A 21,998-nucleotide genomic window follows, 5' to 3' on the forward strand; every position below is an offset into this window, starting at 1 on the left:
GTCTGAGCAATTCTTTCCCCATAGACTGTGCAATCTGATTGGATAACGTTTAAATCCACTCATTTGTCTGAGAAATTCTTTCCCAATACACTGTGCAATCTCTGATTGGATAACGTCTGCAGCTATCACACTACACATAAGTGAAATCAATGGCTGTGTGCTTCTATTGAGCATGCACACACATGTTTTCTACAGAAACACACAGCCATTGATTTCACTTATGTGTAGTGCGACAGCTGCAGACGTTATCCAATCAGATTGCACAGTGTTTGGGGAAAAAATTGCTCAGACAAATGAGTGGATTTAAACGTTATCCATTTAGATTGCACAGTGTATGGGGAAATTAATTTTCCAGAATGCACAATACTCAGACGTGTCCAATCGCATGCCACATTTCTCTAGAAAATGGCTCAGGTGCGAACGCGGCCTAATGTGCTGTGCCCTAGGGGTACAGCCCACCGCCGATCGCTGCGTGCCCTCATGACATCCACCCACAAGTAGAGCGGCCTCGCCCGGTGATCTGACGATATGGTTCCGGCTATCGAGATGGTTCCTGTAAGGACTGCGCAGGCGCAATCTTTGCCGACGGAAATCTGCGAACTTAGACCGGCATCCAGGGCGACGTGGAATTTGAGGAAAGTGGGCAGTCGGCCTCACGTCCTCACTCCGCTCGCTCGGCCTCCTGGCTCTTTTTTCAACGTCCTCCAATCCACGGGGATGTTAAAGAATGAGCCTGGATTGCCGGTGACTTGTCCTCAATGTTCCCCTATGGGGGAAGTTCCTTCACTGACTGCGCAGGCGCAAACTTCCCGACGGAAATCTCCGAACCTCGCCCGGCATCCAGGCTCATTCTTTAACATCCCCGTGGATTGGAGGATGTTAAAAAAAGAGCCAGGAGGTCGAGAGAGCGAAGCCTCAAAATCCACGTCGCCCTGGATGCCGGCCGCCGTTCGGGATTTCCGTCAGCAAGTTTGCACCTGCGCAGTGCTTGAAGGAACTTTCCCGATAGCTGGAACCATCTCAGCGCATCAGTTCGCGCATGCGCTGGAACTTCCATGATACCTGGAACCAGCACGGCAGATCACCGGCCGAGGTTCGGAGATTTCCGTCAGCAAGGATTGCGCTTGCGCAGTCCGTACAGGAACCATCTCGATAGGGGAACCTTAACGACAAGTCACCGGCTCTCATTTGACTACACATATAAACATTGGTTGTTTTCGTTTTTAATAGCAGTTCTGTCTTTTTCTTTTAAGTTGTCAGTAAAAAAAAAAAGGTGGTCTGTCAGTAAATTTCCCATGTTTATTGAGTCCTAAATGCTGCTGGAGGTTGGCAACACTCTATAGGTGGAATTCCCTCCTGTGTGTGTGTGAGAGCTCCAGATTCCAGGAAGTTCTGCTGGGAATGAGAAATCTTCACACTGTGATTAATGTCCTGATCATAGGAGGAGCGGGGCTTCCCAGCACGGGGGCCACCCTAGGTACACACGTCAGGAGGACGGGTCACATGACCGACGAGCAGTGCGGGGGAGGAGGTAGAGGGGGAGGAGGGGTGGAGTACGCTCAGCTTCGCCATAAGTAGCAGATCGCTGTGGAGTGCAGACTGTGTTGAGGAGCAACAGTTTATTAAAGCTTGTTGTAGGAGCGGCTGGGGTGGTAAGTGTTCCTATACTAAGGGTAATGGTCTGGGGTTACTAGCACTTTATTACTGAGCAGCTCCTTCTTTATTTGTGTGCAGACAGAGCGGCAGGATGGCGGTGGAGGGAGGAATGAAGTGTGTCAAGTATCTTCTCTTCGTTTTCAACTTGATATTCTGGGTAAGTCTCCTTACTTTCCGCACAGCTTCCCTCCCAGGTTGGAATAAACAGTGCCCCCCCCCCCCCCCTCAGCCCCATCACATGACCAGCAGCCTGCCATGTCCTCTGTGCTCCTCCTTGGGCGATGCTGGCAAACCCACAACATATGTGTGCAGCCTCCCACCCCCAGACAGGTATGGAGGAGCGCCACCAGCTGCTGAGCCTGCCAACGTCACAGTGTGTCATGTCCTGCTCGGAAAGCCAATCATTTACAGTGTGAATCACTAATTCGTTGTGCATTGGAGGGGGATTCGCTAATGCAATGGCCATATGTGCTTCATTCCCTCTCATTCTATTTATTTTCCCCTTCAGTAACTGCAACTTGATCAAAGTAGTGACCAAATAGCCATTGCTTCCCTTCAATTTTGATCAGTTGTGATAAAACTGAGTGGATCAGCCAGGGTGGAATATAAATCGCTTTGAATTGATCAGTAGTGATGAGATACTTTGTTATCCAATCCTGTTTTGAATGATCACCTTATAAGATTACATGGTGGCAGTAGATGTGATTGATAACATGCAATTGTAACTAAAGGGGGGGGGGGGGGGGAATGTGTCTTCTCTCTTTTTTTTTTTTTTTTTTTTTTTTGTAGCTCCAATCAAAAGGGAAAGTTTTAAAAGTGCAAGTTCACCTTACAGATTTTTTTTTTTTGTTAAAAAAATGAACTTGCACATGTGTCCATTCCTGTCCCACTGACCTGGAGTGCAGTGATCTCCCGTTCTGAACCCTGCTATAGCCGTGGTCCAGGGCTTAGCAACCCCCTTGGCTTTCATTCTTCAAGTAAAAGGATTGTGCTGACAACTCTGTGGTTCATATAGCGATTTTAGTAGTCGGTTACAAAAAGTGACAAGCAAACCCCCACAGATGAAAGGATGGACTACATGGGTTCTGATTGGTCAGTGACAACCAATTAGAATGCTCCTAAACTTGCCTCCTGATGGGGTAAATTTTGGATATTAAGCTGCAGGGATTTCTAAGCCTTGGGCCCATGATGTGGTTATAGCTGGGCTCAGAATGGGTGATCACTGTGCTCCAGAGTGGGGGAGAGGGTACTGTGTGTGTGTGTGTGTGTGTGGTTTTTTTTTTTTTTTTCCTAAAGGTGAACTTGCCCTTTAAGCACTCCTCCCCCCCCCCCCCCCCAGCCCCATTTGGCATGTAACTTTCTTAAGGGCGGGTACTTGGCTTTGACCGGAATCCACTATTCACCCCCCCAAGCGGAAGCTTGTGTTTTTTTTTTTTTTTTTTTTTTTTTTTTTCCCCCTCTCCTCCATCCGTGCAGCCTTCCAGGGAAATGTCCCAGAAGACTGCTGCCCATTCAGGAGGTGCAGTGCAAATTGCACAGCCAGCTGTCCAGTTGACATAATGAGGAGAGGGAGAATCAAGGGTTCAGACAGCCACATCTCGGAATCGTGAGTTTTGAGGGGGTTCCGCGGGAATTTTTATTTTTTTATGCATCTGCTGCTCTTAATATCCTTAAAGTGGTTGTAAACCCACTTTTTTCACTTTTATATAATAAGGCTTACCTGTAGGTATAAAGAATATCTCCTAAACCTGTACGGTTTAGGAGATATTCCCCTCGCGATGCGCCGCTGATTGCAGCGACGCGTGCGCGGGGGGGAATCCATGGCGAAAGGACCGGCAGCTGCCAATCACAGCGCTGGAGCGGCGATACCCGGAAGACACGCTGGAGCAAGATGACATCTCGCTCGGCGTGGACCAGGTAAGTGGTCTTCACCTCGTTCCGAGGTAAGTATTTCATAATCAGCCAGTATGCGGTGCATACTAGCTGATTATGCCTTTTGCCTTGCAGGTTTGAAAAAAAAGTTTATGCGGTTTACAACCGCTTTAATAGTGTACTCACGTGTCCTATTTTAATAGCTGCCCGCATTGTCATTTTGCGGAAAAAGATAATTTATAAAAATATTTGCTGATCGCTTCCATCTTGCTTGTGGGCACTCTAAAGCCCACAAGCAAATCCTTCCAGGATACGGTGAATGCTGATGTTCCAGCATTCACCGCTCTATCCTGCGCACGTGCAGTGTTGACGGCACCGTCAACACTACACGGTTGCCATCACAACGGCCGGCGTACTGAAAAGGTCACGCCCCGTTGTGACGACATCCACGTGTCAAATGACGCAAGAGCTTCTGGTGGGCTAGAGAATCGTCTCCTGGGCAGCATCACGCTGTGCTCCCAGGAGACACTGGGGCGATAGCAGCTAAAGTGACATGCCCACTCCCGCGGGAGCAAAACCAGGAAGTGCCTGGTTCATTTAACACTAACAAGGTATGGAATTGATTTTGAATTTTTTGGACAGAGAACTTGTATATAGACACTAAGCCCGTGTGATTAACCTTGACTTTAAAATCTGGGTGAACCTCCGTTTTTAAGTCGGCAGTTTTTTTTTTTTTTTTTTGTTTTTTCTGATGACTTTTAATAAACGCAAACTGGAGCTCCGCTTTATCAAATTTACTTATCCCCCCCTCCCCGTGTGTGCCATATCGATCAAATTTGGTTGCTGCTGATTTATTTTTTATCTGAATAATTCTGTCATAGTTTGAAGTGTGTATGGCTGTCATTGGACTGGAGCAGTCTGCGTGTCGATCAGCTGTGCATGGAACCAATTGGTGGGGTTTTTTTTTTTTTTTTTTTTCAAAGCTTGACTAAAGGTGACATTAGAAGCTGCCTGATTGCTATTTGCAGCTGCTCCATTTTTGTATACTACTTTCTCTTTAATAGATTCCCCCTTATTTAATAATAAAACAAATCTATTTAATACCTAACAGGCATATTCTGCACCCCTCCAATTGTTATGCATGACTTAGAATGCAGAATATTGTGCCGCCCCCCCCCCCCCTTTCTCCAACTGCCCATGGTTGGCATGGAGTGTGCACTGCACATGCATGGACAGACCTTTGCTTTCTAGAAGGTAGTTGTGCATGCATGGGGTGTTTTTCATGTCAGCTGTGGGTAGCTGCTGTGGAAAGTGGGTGACAGCAGTAGCTGTCAGAGCACATGTGCATTCTCAGTTCAGTAAGGGACTGTGTGTGTGTGTGTGTGTGTGTGTGTGTGTGTGTGTGTCTCATATACTTTATCATTGGGTGTTGCCTTTTGCACAGCCCTAACCTTGCCCTGGGCTTTCCCCAAATAAAACAATGCAGACTTTAAAGGTACAGTTTTCTGTTTAAAATGTTAACAAGCTTAAAAATGCATGAATCCTAAAATATCTCAGTTTTCTACATGGACTGTACATCGAATGGTGGAAAAAAACTTCCAAAACATGAAGGCGGGAGCCCAACTGCAACCAGGAGTACCTTAGAGGCTGCTTTTGTGGGGCTGATTGCACTGCCAGAGAAGCCCTGCTGGAGTGAGGAGTCGTGTACTATGCTATTTGTGATTCCCCCCCCCCCCCCAGCCTTGACAACGGTTTAACACTTGCAATGTGCCTCCGTTGTCCCTGGAGTTGGCCACCTATACCTTCATTCTAGTATACAGGCATACCCCACTTTAAGTACACTCACTTTACATACACTCGCGAGTAAGGACATACCCACGAGTGTATGTAAAGTGCCTTACAAGCACTGTACGGACATTTTGCAGCCGCAGTAGAAGGAGCTAAAGCTCAGAGAGCATAGCCCGCCCTGTTCCAGTGTGCCCCTGACACCCCCACTACAGCCCCTGAGACCTCAACTACAGCTCCTGACCCCCCACTACACCCTAGAAGTGAAAAAATATATTGTTTCACTTTAAGTACATTTTCGTTTTACATACATGCTCTGGTCCCATTGTGTACTTAAAAGTGGGGTATGCCTGTAGGTGAGAATTACCTCACCCTCATGACCAACAACCTCATGGAAAATGCACATCAGATATCCCTGGAGGCATCAGAGGCCTTGACAGTGTTGGAGGTGAACGTTGCAGTCATCTGGGCCGGCTGCAAGAACTTAGAAGTGATGGCTGTCTCCCTTAAGATGGTGGCACAGGATGTGAACAATGCTGGATATATTGGGTGAGTCTACTTCTTGAGCATTGAACAAGATAGTTTAGTTTTCTCCTTTACACCCCGGACCATTTCGCTGGCCAAAGACCAGAGCACTTTTTGCGATTCGGCACTTTTTTTTTTTTTTTTTTTTTAAACCAAATCCTTTTTTATTGAAGTTTACATTAGCATACAAAGCTAGTCCATGCAGGGGGCGAACCGTTGCCCACACAAGGGCGGCACTGTGTCTCTTTAGCTGACAATTGTGCAGTCGTGCAAAGTGGCTCCCAAACAAATTTACTTTTTATTTTTTTATTGTGAATGCAACTTTTTGGTGGACACTTTTGGGACCATTGTAATTTTTACAGCGCTATAAATATGCACTGATTACTGTGAAAATGGCAGTAAAGGGGTTAACCACTAGGTGGCGCTGAAGGGGGTTAAGTGTGTCCTAGGGAGTGATTCTAACTGTTAGGGGGTGTGGCTATGAGTGACACGTCGCTGATCGCTGCTCCCGATGAGAGGAGCATACGATCAGTGACAGTGTTATTGGGCAGAACTGGGAGATGCTTGTTTACACTTGCCTCTCCCCATTCTACAGCTCTGTGACCTGATCGCGGGACACCGGTGGACATTCAGTCTGTGGGCATGGTGGCACCTGCACAGTGGGAATTTCAAAGTGACGGAAATGTACATTACTTTGGCCGTGCCCTTCTGCTGATGTAAATGTATAGGAGCCAGTCCTTAACAGGTTAAGAACCCATTCATTATAGATGCATGTCCTGGTGCTGATCTTTAGGAGCTATGAGTGAATCTAACATGCTTCTGGGTGTGGCTGATGTTTAGCCCCTCTTTTAGTGCTTTGGTTTGTTTAGCCGATCTTTACATCAATACGGAAGACAGTAGTGAGACTGGTGGACTGAAGCACAGAGTTTCCAGGCATACTTCCTCACTACAGGGCACAATAGTACCATAGAACTCCAACTATAGAGCCTTTTAGGCATCTGACATTAATGGGTGGATTGGATACTGAGGAAGTTGCTAACTTTGGTTGTTCCGATCAGTAGTGAGTTTAATGTGTACCCATAGATTTCAATGGCAGTCGCCTCAGAAGTCGGATCACTGTCTTAACAGTAGGGCTGCAACTAACGATTATTTTCATAATCGATTAGTTGGTCGATTATTTCGATCGGATAATCTTAAAGTGTGGTGTACAATTTTTTTAATATGTAAATAAAAAAAGGCAATGTATTCTTAAATATCCATATGCAGTGGTAAATATAAATAACCAACTACAGTAATTGTAATGCCTTCTATTACCTCCACTTTCTCTGGGTTCGGATGCTGATCTTCCCTGCACAGTCTTTAAAGTTTTTTTTCTTTTAAACAAACTTGTTATACTTGCCTGCTCTGTGTAATGGTTGTGTACAGAGCAGCCCAGATCCTCCACTTCTGGGGTCCCTCACCGATGCTTCTGGCTCCTCCTGCCTTCAGAGTGCCTCAATAGCAAGCTGTATAGTATAGAGTGCCCACTATAGCAAGGTTTAAAAAAAAAAAAAAAAAAAAAACTTCTGCCTTTATAACCACTCACTTCCTGCCCAGGACTACATGTCCCATGAGGCATTGCTTCTTGCACATTCACAAATTCTCAGGCACTTAGTGACATGGATGGTGTACTGAGCTGTATGTGTGCTGCACTGTATTTCCTGATATGAAAGCGAGTAATGTATTCTATATGCAGGCCAACTAATCGGCTGATTAATTGATTATGAAAATAGTTGACAACTATTTTCATCGATTTAATCGATTAGTTGTTTCAGCCCTACTTGACAGAAGCGGCAATACAGGAAGAGAACATGCATTTCTCAGGCAAACCCCTCCATCACAGAGCTGATTCTTGTTTGATTGGCCACTTGCAGTCGCGCTGTGGTGCGTGCTCAGGTCATTTTCGGGTCGCCTTGCAAAGTTGCGGCCAGAGTCGTGTCTCCCCCCTGTGTGAACCGGCTCTTAACCTTGAATACTTCTCGTTATTGCTGTGGTGTTATAAACATTTTTAACAATCCCAATAAAAAGTAAAGTCAAATAGATAACAATTACTGTGAACAGTATATTGCAGTTGAGTTTTATTTTTATTTGAGCACACAATTGCAGCTCCAGAACTACAACAGAGAGAAGTCTTGGATGATTTACCTGAGAATGATTTAGCCTCTGATAGTCAGCAGCTGTATCACAGGAGTGTGCCCACAAGCTAACCCCCTTGGGAGACGGCTCCCCCCCCCCATGAAGGGGGTTAGCGCTTGCAAGGAGGAGCCAAGACAGCCACTGAGGACCAGGATCGCGGGTCACTGTGTGCAAAACTAACTGCAGTGGAGGAAAGTATAACATGTTTGTTAGTGGGGTTTTTTTTTTTTTTTTGCCATACAGCCCATTTAAATCAAATGACTGGTGGCAGATGTTCTATTTTTCTCTAGAATGGTTGCTCACTGATCACATGTCTGATGTTATCAGGTGTCTGGGGTATACCACAGACATGTGATCAGACATGTGATAAAAATGACTTGGGTTAGTTTCCATTATAGTATATAGGTAAAGCAGTACATCGGTACTTCTACCTCCATCCACTAAGTTGTATTGGTGAAGAATGCTGCCCTTCCAGAAAGGGGTGACCTTTGACTAGTGTTTCTGGTTGTATACTTCACTAGGTCTTGCCGACTACTTCCTGTATACTAGGCTCTAATATTTCACTGGGTGACATGGAGCTTGCGTAGCGCTGCTTTTACTTTAGTTTTATTGCTGTTCTTGGGCGCATCAGTTTGACATTTGATTGGACTATAAAAATACCAGCTTCAGACTGCTGTGAAAAGTTCAGTATCTAGGAAACTAAACAATTTTCAATTGTCAGTAGTAATCCTGTCTTTGTTGCGCCCCCCCCCTGGTAGCTAGGAGATGAGTCCTGTGCTGCTCACGTGATGGGATGCAGGTTGTACATGATGTCCTGCTGACAGTGATAGTTGGTGGCGGGTTTACTCAATTTTGCTAGACTGATGCCTGCTGCAATCTTCTTCTATAAATGGTTAATGAGTAATGACTGGCATTTGGTCTATGAAAATTTATGTAACCTGCACAGAATCTTCCAGTGGGCTGTAAACTTTCTGTTCAAAACACAAAATGAATGATTTCTTAAATTTCTGAAGTAGAGTAGCGGACACATAGCAATTATCGGATCATCTTGTAAGAGAAAATCTGCTTGCCATGTCGTACTCACTGGGAAATAACTGGCGCTGTATACAGCAGTTTGCTCTTGGCTTTTCTTTGTGTTGTGTCACGGGGATATTTCATAACAAAGTTTGTCAACAGACTTTCACAGCACCCTGGTTAAACAACCATCGATTAAATCTTGCTACCTAACTTCCTTCTCTTTAACCTAAAGGGGGGGGGGGGGGGGTTATGTTTACTGTCACCTTCAGAAAAAACTCCTTAAATGGTTTGACAAAGTTGGGACACTGTAAAATCAGAATACATTGATTTCCCATAAACCAATATTTTATTCACAATAAAATAGAGAAATATCAAATGTTTAAACTAAGAAAATGTACAAGTTTTAACCACTTCAGCCCTAGAAGAATTTACCCCCTTCCAGAGCACTCTTTTGTTGTGCGATGTGGCTCCCAAACAAAATGGATTTTTTTTTTTTTTTTTTTTTCTCCCACAAATAGCTTTCTTTTGGTGGTATTTGATCACCTCTGCGCTATAAACAAATGGTGGCAATTTTGAAAAAATGCATCATTTACTTTTTTGCTATAATATCCCCAAAAATCTATTTTTTCCACAGTTTAGGCCGATATGTATTTTTGGTAAAAATCGCAATAAGCGTATATTGATTGGTTTGCGCAAAAGTTGGCCTACAAAATAAGGGGGATAGATTTATTGCAATTTTTTTTTTTTCTTTTTGTGTGACAGATCGGACACCTTTGACACATTTTTGGGACCATTCGCATTTATACAGCGATTAGTGCTATAAAACTGCACTAATTACTGTGTAAATGTGACTGGCAGGGAAGGGGTTAATGTTCCCTAATGTGTGATTCTAACTGTAGGGGGAGGGGACTCACAAGGGGAGGAGACCGATGTGTGTACCTCTACTGGGGGGGGGGGGGGGGGGAGAGAAACATTGGTCTCCTCACAGGACATGGATATGTGTGTTTTACACACACCCACGGTCCTGCCGTGATTGTGGGCAATCGCAGGCACACACCAGGTCCCGCGCAGCCGGGAAGCCCAGGATGTCATGATGTCCACCCAGGATTGGAGATCCCATCTGTGGATGTCATATGACTATGGGTGGGACCTGAAGTGTTAACTAAATTTATGTCAGCAACATGTCAAAGTTGGGATGGGGCCACAAAGCTGGCAGTGGCAAGGAAGAGCCAGAACATTTTTGTAACTAATTGAGTTTGACAACAGGCCAGTGATATATGATTGGTGGACCTGTGGCCATCTTTACCTCTGAAACGCAGGGTATAAAAAAAAAAGCCAATCTGAAAAGCTGCATCTAGAAATTGAACCATTTTAGAATGTTCCTCAACCTAAAATTGCAAGGACTTTCAATATATCCTCGTCTACAGTACACAATATCAAGTTTCTGGGAAAAAAAATTGAAGCACAGGGGACAAGACCAAAATGCAATATTGGATGCCCGATATCTGGATCCTGAGATGGCACTACATTGAAAACGGGCATGCTTCTGGGATGGTCCTCACTGCATGGGCTCAGGAATACTTTCTCGCCTAAGAACCAGAGGATCCCTCCCTGAGGAAGAAGAGATATGGAGGGGACTAGTGTTCTTTCTTTATTGATGTCTCATTGTGGGAATGGTGAGTAATGGTATCTGAGACTTCAGATACAAGGGACCAACTGGACATGAGCTAAGTTATGGTCTGCCTGTAGACTTTTTTTTTTTTTTTTTTTTTTTTTTTTTCTTTTCACATAGCTATCCTCTTTGTTTCACATGGTATAGCCTGCTGGTGATGCCCATTAGGGCAACTACTCTGTAGTATGTAGATGGGTAAATGGCTTATGAAGAGCTGCTCATTTCAGTGTGGAACAATGTTCTCTGCCAAAGCTGGGCTAGTGTGCGTGTGCGTGTGCGTGTGCGTGTGCGTGTGTGTGTAATTTTTTTTCCCATTCCCTGCTTGGTGTTGGTAGACCTGTTATCTTTTCTACTTAGTATCCATTGAGTGTTCATTACCTAGGAACTGCCTATTTCAATATTTACTAATGTGATAAAAAGCAGCTGGAGGGATTGCAGCTCTGCATTAACTAGTCTGACTTCCTGGTTGGCCGCATCTTCTTTTTTTTTTTTTTTTTTTTTTACAGTATACTGAAACCTGGGAACAAGTCATGTTGCAGATTTCTGTACTTGAATGTGGTGGTTTTTTAACGATCAACATGTATTTTTTTTTTCTTGGTTGAGGGACACCGAATTTAGTGCCACTTGGGTTTGTCTTCTACAGGAAGACTTAATGGCAACTGCCTGGATTTATAACCCCTCCCACTCCAGTATAGTTTTTAAATCAAGCTTCTAAAGCTACTGGAGCTGGTCTGTATGCTCAGCTATCTAGATTGGTGTATCCGCAGCAATGGCTTTTGAGGCTGTACCTAAAATATGCCATAAATCCCCTAATGCAAAAACAACCCTCCCATTTAAAGTTGACTTGCACTTTAAAGACTCAACTTTTTTTTTTTTTTCTTCTTGTTTACAAGAGACAATCAATTTTATTTTTGCTAGAAAATTACTTGGAACCCCACAAACATATTTTAGCAGAGACCCTAGAGAACAAAATAAAGATTGTTCCAATTTAAGTCGCACTTCTTTTGCAAGAATATTTGAAAGCATGCTATCCAACAATTGTCCGATGGAGCATACAAACAGTTGGACTTGCCAACAAAACCCTGCCATAACACATTTGTTGTTGGAAAATCCAATCGTATGTGTACAAAGCTTTTTAGAGGAAATGAGTCAGACGTCTGAGGGCTGCACATGACGTACCAAAAGGCTGTAGGCGAGGTCAGGCAGCTGACATCGTAGGGTTCTTATAGCCTGACAGTGAGCTGACAATTTCTGCTCTGACTCAAATGCTACTAAACGGCGCACATGCCTGTCAGTGAGTGGTTATAACGGCTTGATTCTCATTCTTACAAATTGCTATTGGGCTGACTTCCTTCATGTGCAGATGAGAATATGGCCACATTTGTCACATGAGCAGGACGTGATTAGCCGGAAGGCCTACAGATAAGAATTGTAACATTCTTCTTTCGAAAACTGGTCATATCACTTCAATAGGATTATCTGCTACACTGTTTTTGTATCAAGGAAAAAAGATGCGTGTGTAGTTTTGGGGAAGGGGGGGGGGGACTTTTTATTTTGCCACACAAATGTGAACTCCTTGTCATGCCCTATTGCACCATTTGACTTCTGTCTAAGGATGGTCACCCACTAAAATTCAGCTGGTTCCTCCTGAACTGGCTGAATTTTTTTTTTTTGGGCAGCTTTAGTTGTACCCATTTATCTACATCACTCCTATAGAGCCCACTCCAAGTACACAGATCAGATGGTATTTTTCAGCTTGCAAAAGACTGATTAGATGTCCCTCTATGGCAGAGATGGGTAATCTGACACCTAAGTGGAGAGAATGGACACCCTCTCTATACAAATAAAAAATATTCGCCAGCACACCTTGGATCGTAAATAACGTCAACCTTTTTAATACAAAAAAGCATTACAAACAGTGCAACGTTTTGAGGCCACGAGCCATTTTCAAAGTCCAGGAGCGTGTGCGATTGGAATATTGACTAGACCCTCTCTATACAGCCTCAGTGGGGAAACATCCAAATTTAGGCTGTCAATCACTTGTATGCTAGAGGGGTTGGCAGGCCATTACCATGAAGTACCTGGGGTCTGAAAATGGTCAGAAGTGACATGTGGATTGCAAAGGAAGAATGAGTAGCTGGGATTCTCACTAGGCTCTGTGGATCAAGGCAATTGCACCTTTTCTGAGTCTTTGCTTCGCTCAAATTTTTCATTTCGGAGGTTAGCAACCACTTTAGGCTAGGAAACCAAGGGTAACCCCACTAAAGGGCTGTGTGCGTTTGGCAATGAGCTGGCAAGCAGTTGTGGTGGGTATAAGTCTCACTAGCAAGGAATAGCAAGTGATCACATTGGGAACTTGCCTGTGAATATGGGCTCTTTCACATGGGACAGATCCATGATGAACCTCCTGTGAACCTCTGCTTGCTCAGCGAGGATTGCTCCGCTGAGCCGACGTATGACAGGGCGTTCCCCGCACACTGTGCAGGGACCCGCCCTGTCGGATCTCTGCTCTCCCCTATGGGGAATCGGATGAACAGACCGCCTGTCCGTGTTCACCTGATCCAGACGGATGGGGGGGGTGGGGGACGGGGAGGGGGAATAGGGTTTCCCTCCATCTGCAGAATTGGAGGATTGCAGACCCGGATGAGATTGGGTGTCAGTGGATGTTCACCCGCTGACACCCACAATCTTTGTGTGTGTGCGCGTTTTTTTTTCTTCCATAAACGGATGGATGAAAAAGCAGACATAAGGTACGCATGTGTGAAAGAGCCCTATCTGTTTATAGTGAATGTTCAAATGGGTACAATTCCGCATAAGAGGAAAAATTGCATCCCTTGTTTTTATGAAAACATTGTGCCCAGTTTCATGGTGTTCACACCCAAAATAGTGACATGTATGCAGCATGGGGGCTTGCAAATACTTAAAGGGGGTTGTAAAGGTAAATTGGCTGGGGCCGAGTGATACAGTTGGCGGCTATGGCCGCCGCTGTATCGCGGGAGCGCGCTCGCAAAAGCTTTCCACCATGCGAGGGAGCTCGCTTGAACGTGGAAAGCTTTTGCGAGGAGGAGCACGGACAGCTGCCGAGGGACCCCAGAAGACACGGATTGGGGCCACTCTGTGCAAAACGAACTGCACAGCGGAGGCAAGTATAACATGTTTGTTATTTTTAAACAAACTATTTTGCCTGTGTCCCTTTAGGGCTTTCACACGGAGCGGACCGTTTCTGGGTCCGCTCCGTGTGTCTCCGTCGGCTCAGCAGGGATCCCCGCTCAGCTGTCGGCGGATAGGGCGGTCCCCACACACAGTGCAGGGACCGCCCTGTCTCAGCTGCGCTCTGCCCTATGGAAAACCGGATGCAGACGGACCGTGTGTCCGTCTGCATCAGTTCCGTTCCACCGGACGGAAGAAAAATAGGGTTTTCTTCCGTCCGAAAACCGGATCCCGACGGACGCTAGCGGATGCTCCATCCGCTAACGGACGCGTTCCCATAGGCATTCATTACAAGTCCGTGAACGGACAGGCGGAACGGACATGTGAAAGGGGCCTTAAAGCGGAGGTCCAGCATATATATATTATTTTTTATCAGCAGCTACACTGTAGCTGCTGACTTTAAAGAAGGACACTTACCTGTCCAGGGTGCCTGCGATGTCGGCAGCCAAGCAATCGCTCGGGTCTCAGCTGCCCTGCCGCCATCCTCTGTGAGAATCGGGAAATGAAGCGTTGCGGCTTCACTTCCCGATTCCCTACTGCACATGAGCGAGTTGCGTGGCGCTATGTGAATGGGCGGATGTTTCCTGGGACACACAAGGTCGCAGGAGAAGACCACTGTGGACGAGGAAGTGGCATATTGGGACATTGGGACTATCTGCCTAGTAACAGCCACTTCTGGCAAGTATATACTTTTTTTTTTTTTTTTTTTGGACCTCTGCTTTAATTGAAGCTTCTAAGGCTACATTTATACCTTTGTGTTCAGTGAATGTGATTTGGAGAAACATTTTATTTTGGTCCGCAAGCCTTAGGATCTAGGTCAGGGTCTCAAACTAGTGGCCCTCCAGCTGTTTCAAAACAAGTCCCATGAGGCATTGCAAGGCTGACAGTTACAAGCATGACTCCCACAGGCAGGTTTCACAACAGCTGGAGGGCTGTCAGTTTGAGACACCTGATCTAGGTAGTCATGCTGGACTGCTTTTCAGGTCCTGAAGATTCTGACCTCTGTGCAGTTGAGCAATACAGCATGGTTTAGGACCCTTCCTAGTCTTGGACAGTGTAGTAAATTAGGACGTTGCAAATCTTCTTGGATAGACAGGGTCACAGTGTAGACAAACGGCACAATAAGTTTGAAAGAATAGTTTTCCTATTGGTGGATACAATATTATATGGTCTATCTCTAACTTGGAAGCTGTGCCCAAGCAGATCTAGCTACAGCTGATATATACCACAGGACAGTCTTGTGGGCCGCCTTGGTAGAGAGGGAAGACTTTGCTTTCTCATGTCGGACCTACAGCCCTGCTAAAACAATGACTAGTAGGAAGGAAATGGTTCATCGGCGGGAACGTTCCAGCGGGCTCTATGAAGAACTTTGATTAGTGCAGACTTCAGCGGTTGTGACTGCAGTGGCAGAATATCGGGCATCAAAGGCAAGAGCTGGTGGGAATCTGCCTTGGAGGCCCTTACACTGCAGACTTTAAAGGTAGTAAGCCGTCGCATCACAGTATCAAAAGGGTAGTCCATATTCAACCAAGTTCAGTTTAAAGGCTTCTCATGTAAAGTAATTATTTTTTTTATTTGTGTTCAACTTTTAAAATTGCAAGCCGGTAACCTATTAAAACATGACTCTAGACGCATTAAGGGGGATTTAAGACTGGAGCAGTTGTGCATGGTGACCAGTCGGCTTCTATCTTCCATTTTACTACCTGAAGATGGAAACTGGTTGCTGTACATTTCACACACACACACACACACACACACACACACACACACACACTAATTTAGTGTTTACACCCAGAAAGGAAGATTCCTTGGTGTGGCAATAAATTAGACTGACATTGAATCCTCTTTGCATCTCTATTGCTGTGTGGGTTTTTTTTAAGACTGCCATGGAGCTGTGACCCCCCCCCCCCCCACTCCCAACATGGCTGTGAAAGGATGAGTATGGCATGTGTTCCTCTGGAGCAGTGGTCTCAAAGTACCAGCCCGCGGGCCATTTGCGGCCCGCGGACCAGTTATAAATGGCCCGCAGGCAGGGTGGAAGTGGGGGGAGATGTGAGCTGGCGCCATCTGGTGGTGGCCGTTGGTATTACAAGTTAAGCATTACAAGTTAAACAGCAATTCTAATGTCATTTTACACTATTTTCACTGCCATATTCTTCCCTCTAATTAGAACCCCCAAACATTATATATATTTTTTATCCTAACACCCTAGAGAATAAAATAGCGATCGTTGCAAATACTTTCTGTTATGCCGTATTTGCGCAGCGGTCTTACAAGCGCACTTTTTTGGGAAAAAATTACACTTTTTTTTTAATAAAAAAATAAGACAACAGTAAAGTTATCCCCATTTTTTTTTAATATTATGAAAGATAATGTTACGCCGAGTAAATTCATACCCAATATGTCACGCTTCAAAATTGTGTCCGCTTGTGGAATGCCGACAAACTTTTTTTTACCCTTTAAAATCTTCATAGGCGACGTTTAAAAAAAAAATCTACAGGTTGCATGTTTTAAGTTACAGAGGAGCTAGAATTATTGCTCTCACTCTACCAATCGCGGCGATACCTCACATGTGTGGTTTGAACACCGTTTACATATGCGGGCGCTGCTCACGTATGTGTTTGCTACTGCGCGCAAGCTCGTCGGGACAGGGTGCGTTTTCTGGCTCCTAACTTTTTTAGCTGGCTCCTAGATTCCAAGCAAATTTGTCAAACCCTGACTTAGACCAGTGCTGGTGGTAATAATGCGCTCGCTGACACCAGTGCTGGGGGTTAATAATGTGTTCGCTGACACCAGTACTGTTGTTTTTGAAGTTTGCATGCGGCCCCCCATGGCATATGAAAACTTGTCTTGTGGCCCTCAGGTAATTTGAGTTCGAGACCCCTGCTCTGGAGCATTGACCTCTGTCTTAACTAGCCTGATTATAACAAATGAATGTGTGCAATGTCCAGTAGACATAAAAATCGGTCAGTTAATTTTGACTCTTAAAATGAATCTTCACAGCATCTCGGCACCACAAAACACATTTTTTTTTTTTTTTTTTTTTTTGATATTCAAAGCAAACTCCCCCCTACCCGTGTCTCTATGTTGTGAAATATCTTTGAAAGACGGCCTGTAGCTTTTCTGCCCATGGCTGTCTTGAGTAAGGCTACTTTCAAGCTGGGGGCATTGGTGGTAAAGTGCTGCTATTTTTTTTTTTATTTTTTTTTTTTTTAGAGGTGCTTTACCATTGTTTTTGCGCTGCTTTTCGGGCGCGAGCAGGGTGCTTTCAACCCCCACTAGGATTTTACATCCCAGCGGCTTGATGTCCTATCAATATTTATCAGTGTTTACGGATAGAAGGCATTCTAATTGGTCAGCACTGTCACATGGCTGCTGCTGTCAAATCAGAATTCACCTAGCCCATCCTGTCAATGCTGGAGGAGAGACCCAGGAGTATTTTCAATCGCCGGACTGGTAAAGCGATGTCCCAGTGCCTGACGGAAAGGGGATTGTGGGAATCTAGTACAGCGGAACCGGGGGGGGGGGGGGGGGTCCAGTGTAAAGGTGAACTTGCCCTTTAAGCATGTTGTCTTGGCTGTGTTTGGCATTTGTATGTGAAATGTGTTTAAAAACCCTGAACACTTGTGAAAGGTCAATACTCCTCTAAAGCTGTTCAACAAAGTGACCTCATTCCAAATTCTTGTGGTGATCCTCAACATTTTATTCCACAGGCTGTGGCTGCGTTATTCAGTTACTGAATGCTTTCTCTACAGTGGCTGTGTACATGTAACACTGATGCATATCTCACATGGAGTTGGTGAGTTATTTCAGTGACAATGGGGTATCGCACATCTTCCCTACCTCAAAATAACTTTGTGAAAAGTGCTAATAAGTTGCAGCTTAACCACTTGGTGCCCACGCTATAGCCAAATGACTGGTACAGGGCGGACCCCAAATGCCAGGAGGACATTTTCCCTGCAGGGCATGCGCTGTGATCACCTAAGTCACTGAAACTCGGGTGATAACCGATCCGAGTAAGGGGCCGGCTCCTTGCTATGTGATCAGCTGTCAGCCAATGACGGCTGATCACGTGATTTAAACAAGAGTCATTTTCTTTCTCACGCCGACAGCATGAGAGGGGGAAAAAAGCCAAACACCGGCTTGTGTGAAAGGGACATCGGTCCCGAAGAGGAAGCGCATCTGCATCCTCTGTGCCATCAGTGCCTCTATCAATGCCACCTTTTAGTGCCACCCAACAGTGGAGCCTCACCAGCGTACATAAGTGAAGGAGAAAAATTGCCCGTTTGGCTGCATTAATTAATATTGCAATCTTGCCCATCAGAAAACTTCCTCCACACAAATGACCAAATGCAGAGAGAAACAACCGTGTGCGTGCTCTCTCAGCCCAGCAGACTATCGGAGAACTGACCAATCTTAGAATAGTGATCTCCCCTGCTGAGCTGTTCTGTTCTGACAGGTGCCATTTCAGGATGTGGCGTCACGGCTAGGGGGGGGGGGGGGGGGGGGGGGGGGGAGTATTCTATTTTGGTATCGGGGGTATTTGCGGGAGTACGAGTACTCCCGCAAATACTCGGAATCGGTCCCGATACTAGTATCGGGACAACCCTAGTATATAAAATTGCTTGCAAGAAGTGCAGTAGTTATGCGCACAGCAGAAACTCCTACATTTACAAGGAAAAATCTGGTGCAGTTCTGCATAGAAACACATCGGCTTAAAAACCCTTCCTATGAAGTGGGACCTGGCTGGTTTTTGGCAATTTTAATAACTTTCACATCCATCAGTGTAGTGTGCCTAAAAATGCTAGAAAGGTGTTTTTCAATGTGATTGCTCAACAAAATAAAGCATGGAAAGCTTGTGTGTTTTTTTTTTTTTTTTTTTTTTTTTTTTGTTGCACAATCTGTAAAAGGCTGATTATGACTGTCCAAAAAAAATCACTCCTGCTCTGTGCAGTGGTTTTGCAGTGTAGCACTGATCCTCTTGGGTTCCTTACTGACGCTTCTGGCCCCTGCTAAGTGCTCCAAGAGGAAGCGGCTTGCAATGACTGCACCCAAGCAGGCTCATTCCCAAGCTGTGGCTGTGTAAATACTTGGCCCTGCCCCCTCTCCCCACATTTGCTGTGATTGACAGTCTGAGCCTATGTCTCAGCCAACGAGAAGAGGGTGTCCAGAGGGCCAAGGCTCTTGTGCACATTGCTGGATCAAGATTGGGCTCAGGTGAATAGTAGGGGAGGGGGCTGCTGCGCACAGGTTTTTATCTTCATGCACAAAGGTAAAACTTTGAGCCTTTAGAACCACTCTAAGGATACTCTGTAGCCTCTACCACCTTGAAGTTAGGCTGTATTACTAATATACTGAGATTTTTAATTCAACTTTTTTTTCTGTGCGATTCATGTGACGCAAATGCCTGTTTTATCAGCACTTGAAAGGGTAGTCATTGTGACCATGGCTACAATTTGACTAGGTTCTCTAATTTTTAGTAAATCCTCCCTAAAGTTGGACTGGAAGTGCCATGAAATGGAGTTACTAAGGAAGTATGACTTGGGCTTTGGCCTATGTCTTTCTGTGTTTCACTACTGTAAAGAGATGTTGCCTCCACCTTGGAACAAGTCATTACTGTGTGTCCTTGGTGGGTTGTTGGTAGAGCAAAGGCGTGTGCCATCCCATCTAACATTAACCTTTTTCATAGATAAGGCTGTAAGTAAATACTGTGTTTGCAAAGTACTGGGTGTTGCCAGGCAGTGGTATTTGGTACATACAGCAGTACCACATTTGTGTCATAGACTGTGTAATGTTTTCTTGGTGTCTATGGAACTATTGTCATTTCTCTTTGATTTCAGACAATCGTGTAATCTAAAACTCGCCCAAAAGGGGAAAGCTGCTTTTGCCTTTGTACTTGCTCAATGCAGGAATGTCCCCTGAATCGCTTTTCCATCTGCACCAATCAACATGCTTTCTGTGAGCCTGCGCTTGCATGGGACTTGTGACTTGACAATAAAGAAGCGGCACATCAATGAGCTCAGTCACTTTTTCCACTCCACATACTCTTCATTGGCACATGAACTGATTGGCTTATTGCTTTTTCTCTCCAACTCTTAGTTGTGCTGTACAGGGACTGCAGAAGGGTAATGTCTAATTTAGGCACTGCTTGTCTATTATGATTATCCTGTCCACAATTTGATCCTGCGATGCATCACAATTGGTGCTCATGGGTAAACGTAAGCGGTTAAACACAATTTTTCGAAGCCATTCACCTCTGCAGCTAGGGGTTTGGATCCCGGTCTCAGCTACATGTGAATTGAGTTTGGTGGTCTCAGCACACCCACCGGGAGCCGGGCTATGCGAGGTAAGCTTGCACTTAGTACACCCACCCCCTCCCACAAAAGCCACCACACTTGAGAGGCGAAGGACTAACAGGGCTGGTTGAGCAGGCTAGATCCTCTCACTCCCTTATAGGGAGTCCCTCTGCCCTGTTGGGCTTCAAAGCGGAGCAGGTAGGGTGGGCTGTGTGGGAGGACCCCCTCACGCACCCGCCATTGCCACCCAGGCATGGAGAAAGATGGCAGATTGCCTCTGGGGGAGGCCTGCCTACTCCCAACTCCTGCAGTCCGGCTCTCTCGAGTACACGCACAAAAATACACTTAAAAAAAAAAGCACAAATTTTTCTCCAAAGGGATGGCTGGCCTCAGAGGTATAACAGTAGTGGAGGGGATGGGATCAATGACGCTGGCTCTTGCCTGATCGGTCAGTCGCTTTCCCCCTCCTCCACTATGCGCAGTGTCCGCCCCCCCCCCCCCACTCCTGGTGCCCCCTGTGAAGCCTCTCCATGTCAGATCTGTCTACCCCCCCCCCCTTTGCGCTGTACTGGACGTTGGCTCGTCAGCTGACTTTCTTCTTCAGTGAAGGGAGGTTGGGGGCTTTAGCCACCATGCAGGTGTTTCTTTAGATTAGGCGACCCATCAGAATTGGTAACGGAAGTGACGCTTTGTCACCATCTTGCTACACCCTGCACTTGTCCACAGTAAGGATACAGTGAGAAGGCGGTAAGCGGACATATTATTGCACCCACGGCGTCTTGCATTTTACACTTTATTTTTAGCAGTAAACGGAGCTTATATAGTGAATTTCAGTATTTTCAAATCACGAAGACTGTTTTGACAACTTCAAAGCAGCATTGTTCTGTCAGATTTCCAAACCTGTGAGATCCACAGGCTTGCCGCTGCTTTTAAAATGTAACCTCTAAACAGTCGACTGCTTTTTAAATGCTGCATTTCACTATATTGCTGTTTCTCAACTATAGTCAAGGCACCCAAACGGGTAATGTGTTCAGGATTTCCCTCATATGAAATGACTGTATTAAGTGAAACTGATCAAATTGCCTGTGCAAAATCACAAGCTGGAAAAAATGACCTGTTGGGGTGCCTTGAGGACTGGAGTTAAACGCTGCGCTATATCATTTTTGCTTACTATTAAAGTGTAAAATTCTAAACTCTGGTGGGTGCAACGGCTTCCCATCTACACACTGTATCCTTACTGTGGACGAGTGCGGGGTGTAGCAAGATGGTGGCGATGGAACGTCATTTGATTACAAAATCTGAGTTTCCAAATGTGACACCACCGGCTCTGCCACCGGGATCGGGAACATCCAAATTAAGGAAAATCGTGGGTGTCTAAAATTTGGTCTGGTTGTGTGAAGTATCAATTGCCCATGGATTTGAATGAAGTGTGTGTGTGTGTGTGTGTGTGTGTGTGTTCAGACTTCTCTGCCTCCCCACTGTGACACACCCCAACATTACCTGTTGGCTGCAGTGCTTGAGTGACTAGACGGCATTAAAGGGGAGGTTCACCCTAAAAACCACTTTCTCTAATTACACTGGCCCCCCACATTACAATACAATGCCTGTTATGTTTTTTTGATGCTGTACATACCTTCGTACAGCTATTCACCCATGGCTTCCGGGTTGCGAGTCCCACGGGAGTGGGCGTTCCTCACATGCTGGTGATTGACGTTTTGACAAAACAGCTCCATGCCCCCCCCCCGTCGCGTAAGCCGCGTCACGATTGGCGAAAGGAGCCGAACGGCGAT

General features: G+C 45.4%; 1 protein-coding gene across 1 annotated transcript in view; it reads left to right on the forward strand.

Annotated features, from left to right (window-relative positions):
- Positions 1–1,541: 1,541 nt before the first annotated feature.
- Positions 1,542–21,998, forward strand: part of CD63 (CD63 molecule) — a 35,044-nt gene continuing 14,587 nt past the window's right edge. Inside the window, exons 1-2 of the mRNA XM_040341137.1 lie at positions 1,542–1,652; positions 1,735–1,813. Coding sequence (XP_040197071.1) covers positions 1,748–1,813 — 66 coding nt within the window. The 5' untranslated portion in view covers positions 1,542–1,652; positions 1,735–1,747. The remainder of the gene's footprint in view (positions 1,653–1,734; positions 1,814–21,998) is intronic.

This window comes from Rana temporaria, chromosome 2, assembly GCF_905171775.1.
Source record: "Rana temporaria chromosome 2, aRanTem1.1, whole genome shotgun sequence".
In the NCBI taxonomy this organism is placed as follows: domain Eukaryota; kingdom Metazoa; phylum Chordata; class Amphibia; order Anura; family Ranidae; genus Rana; species Rana temporaria.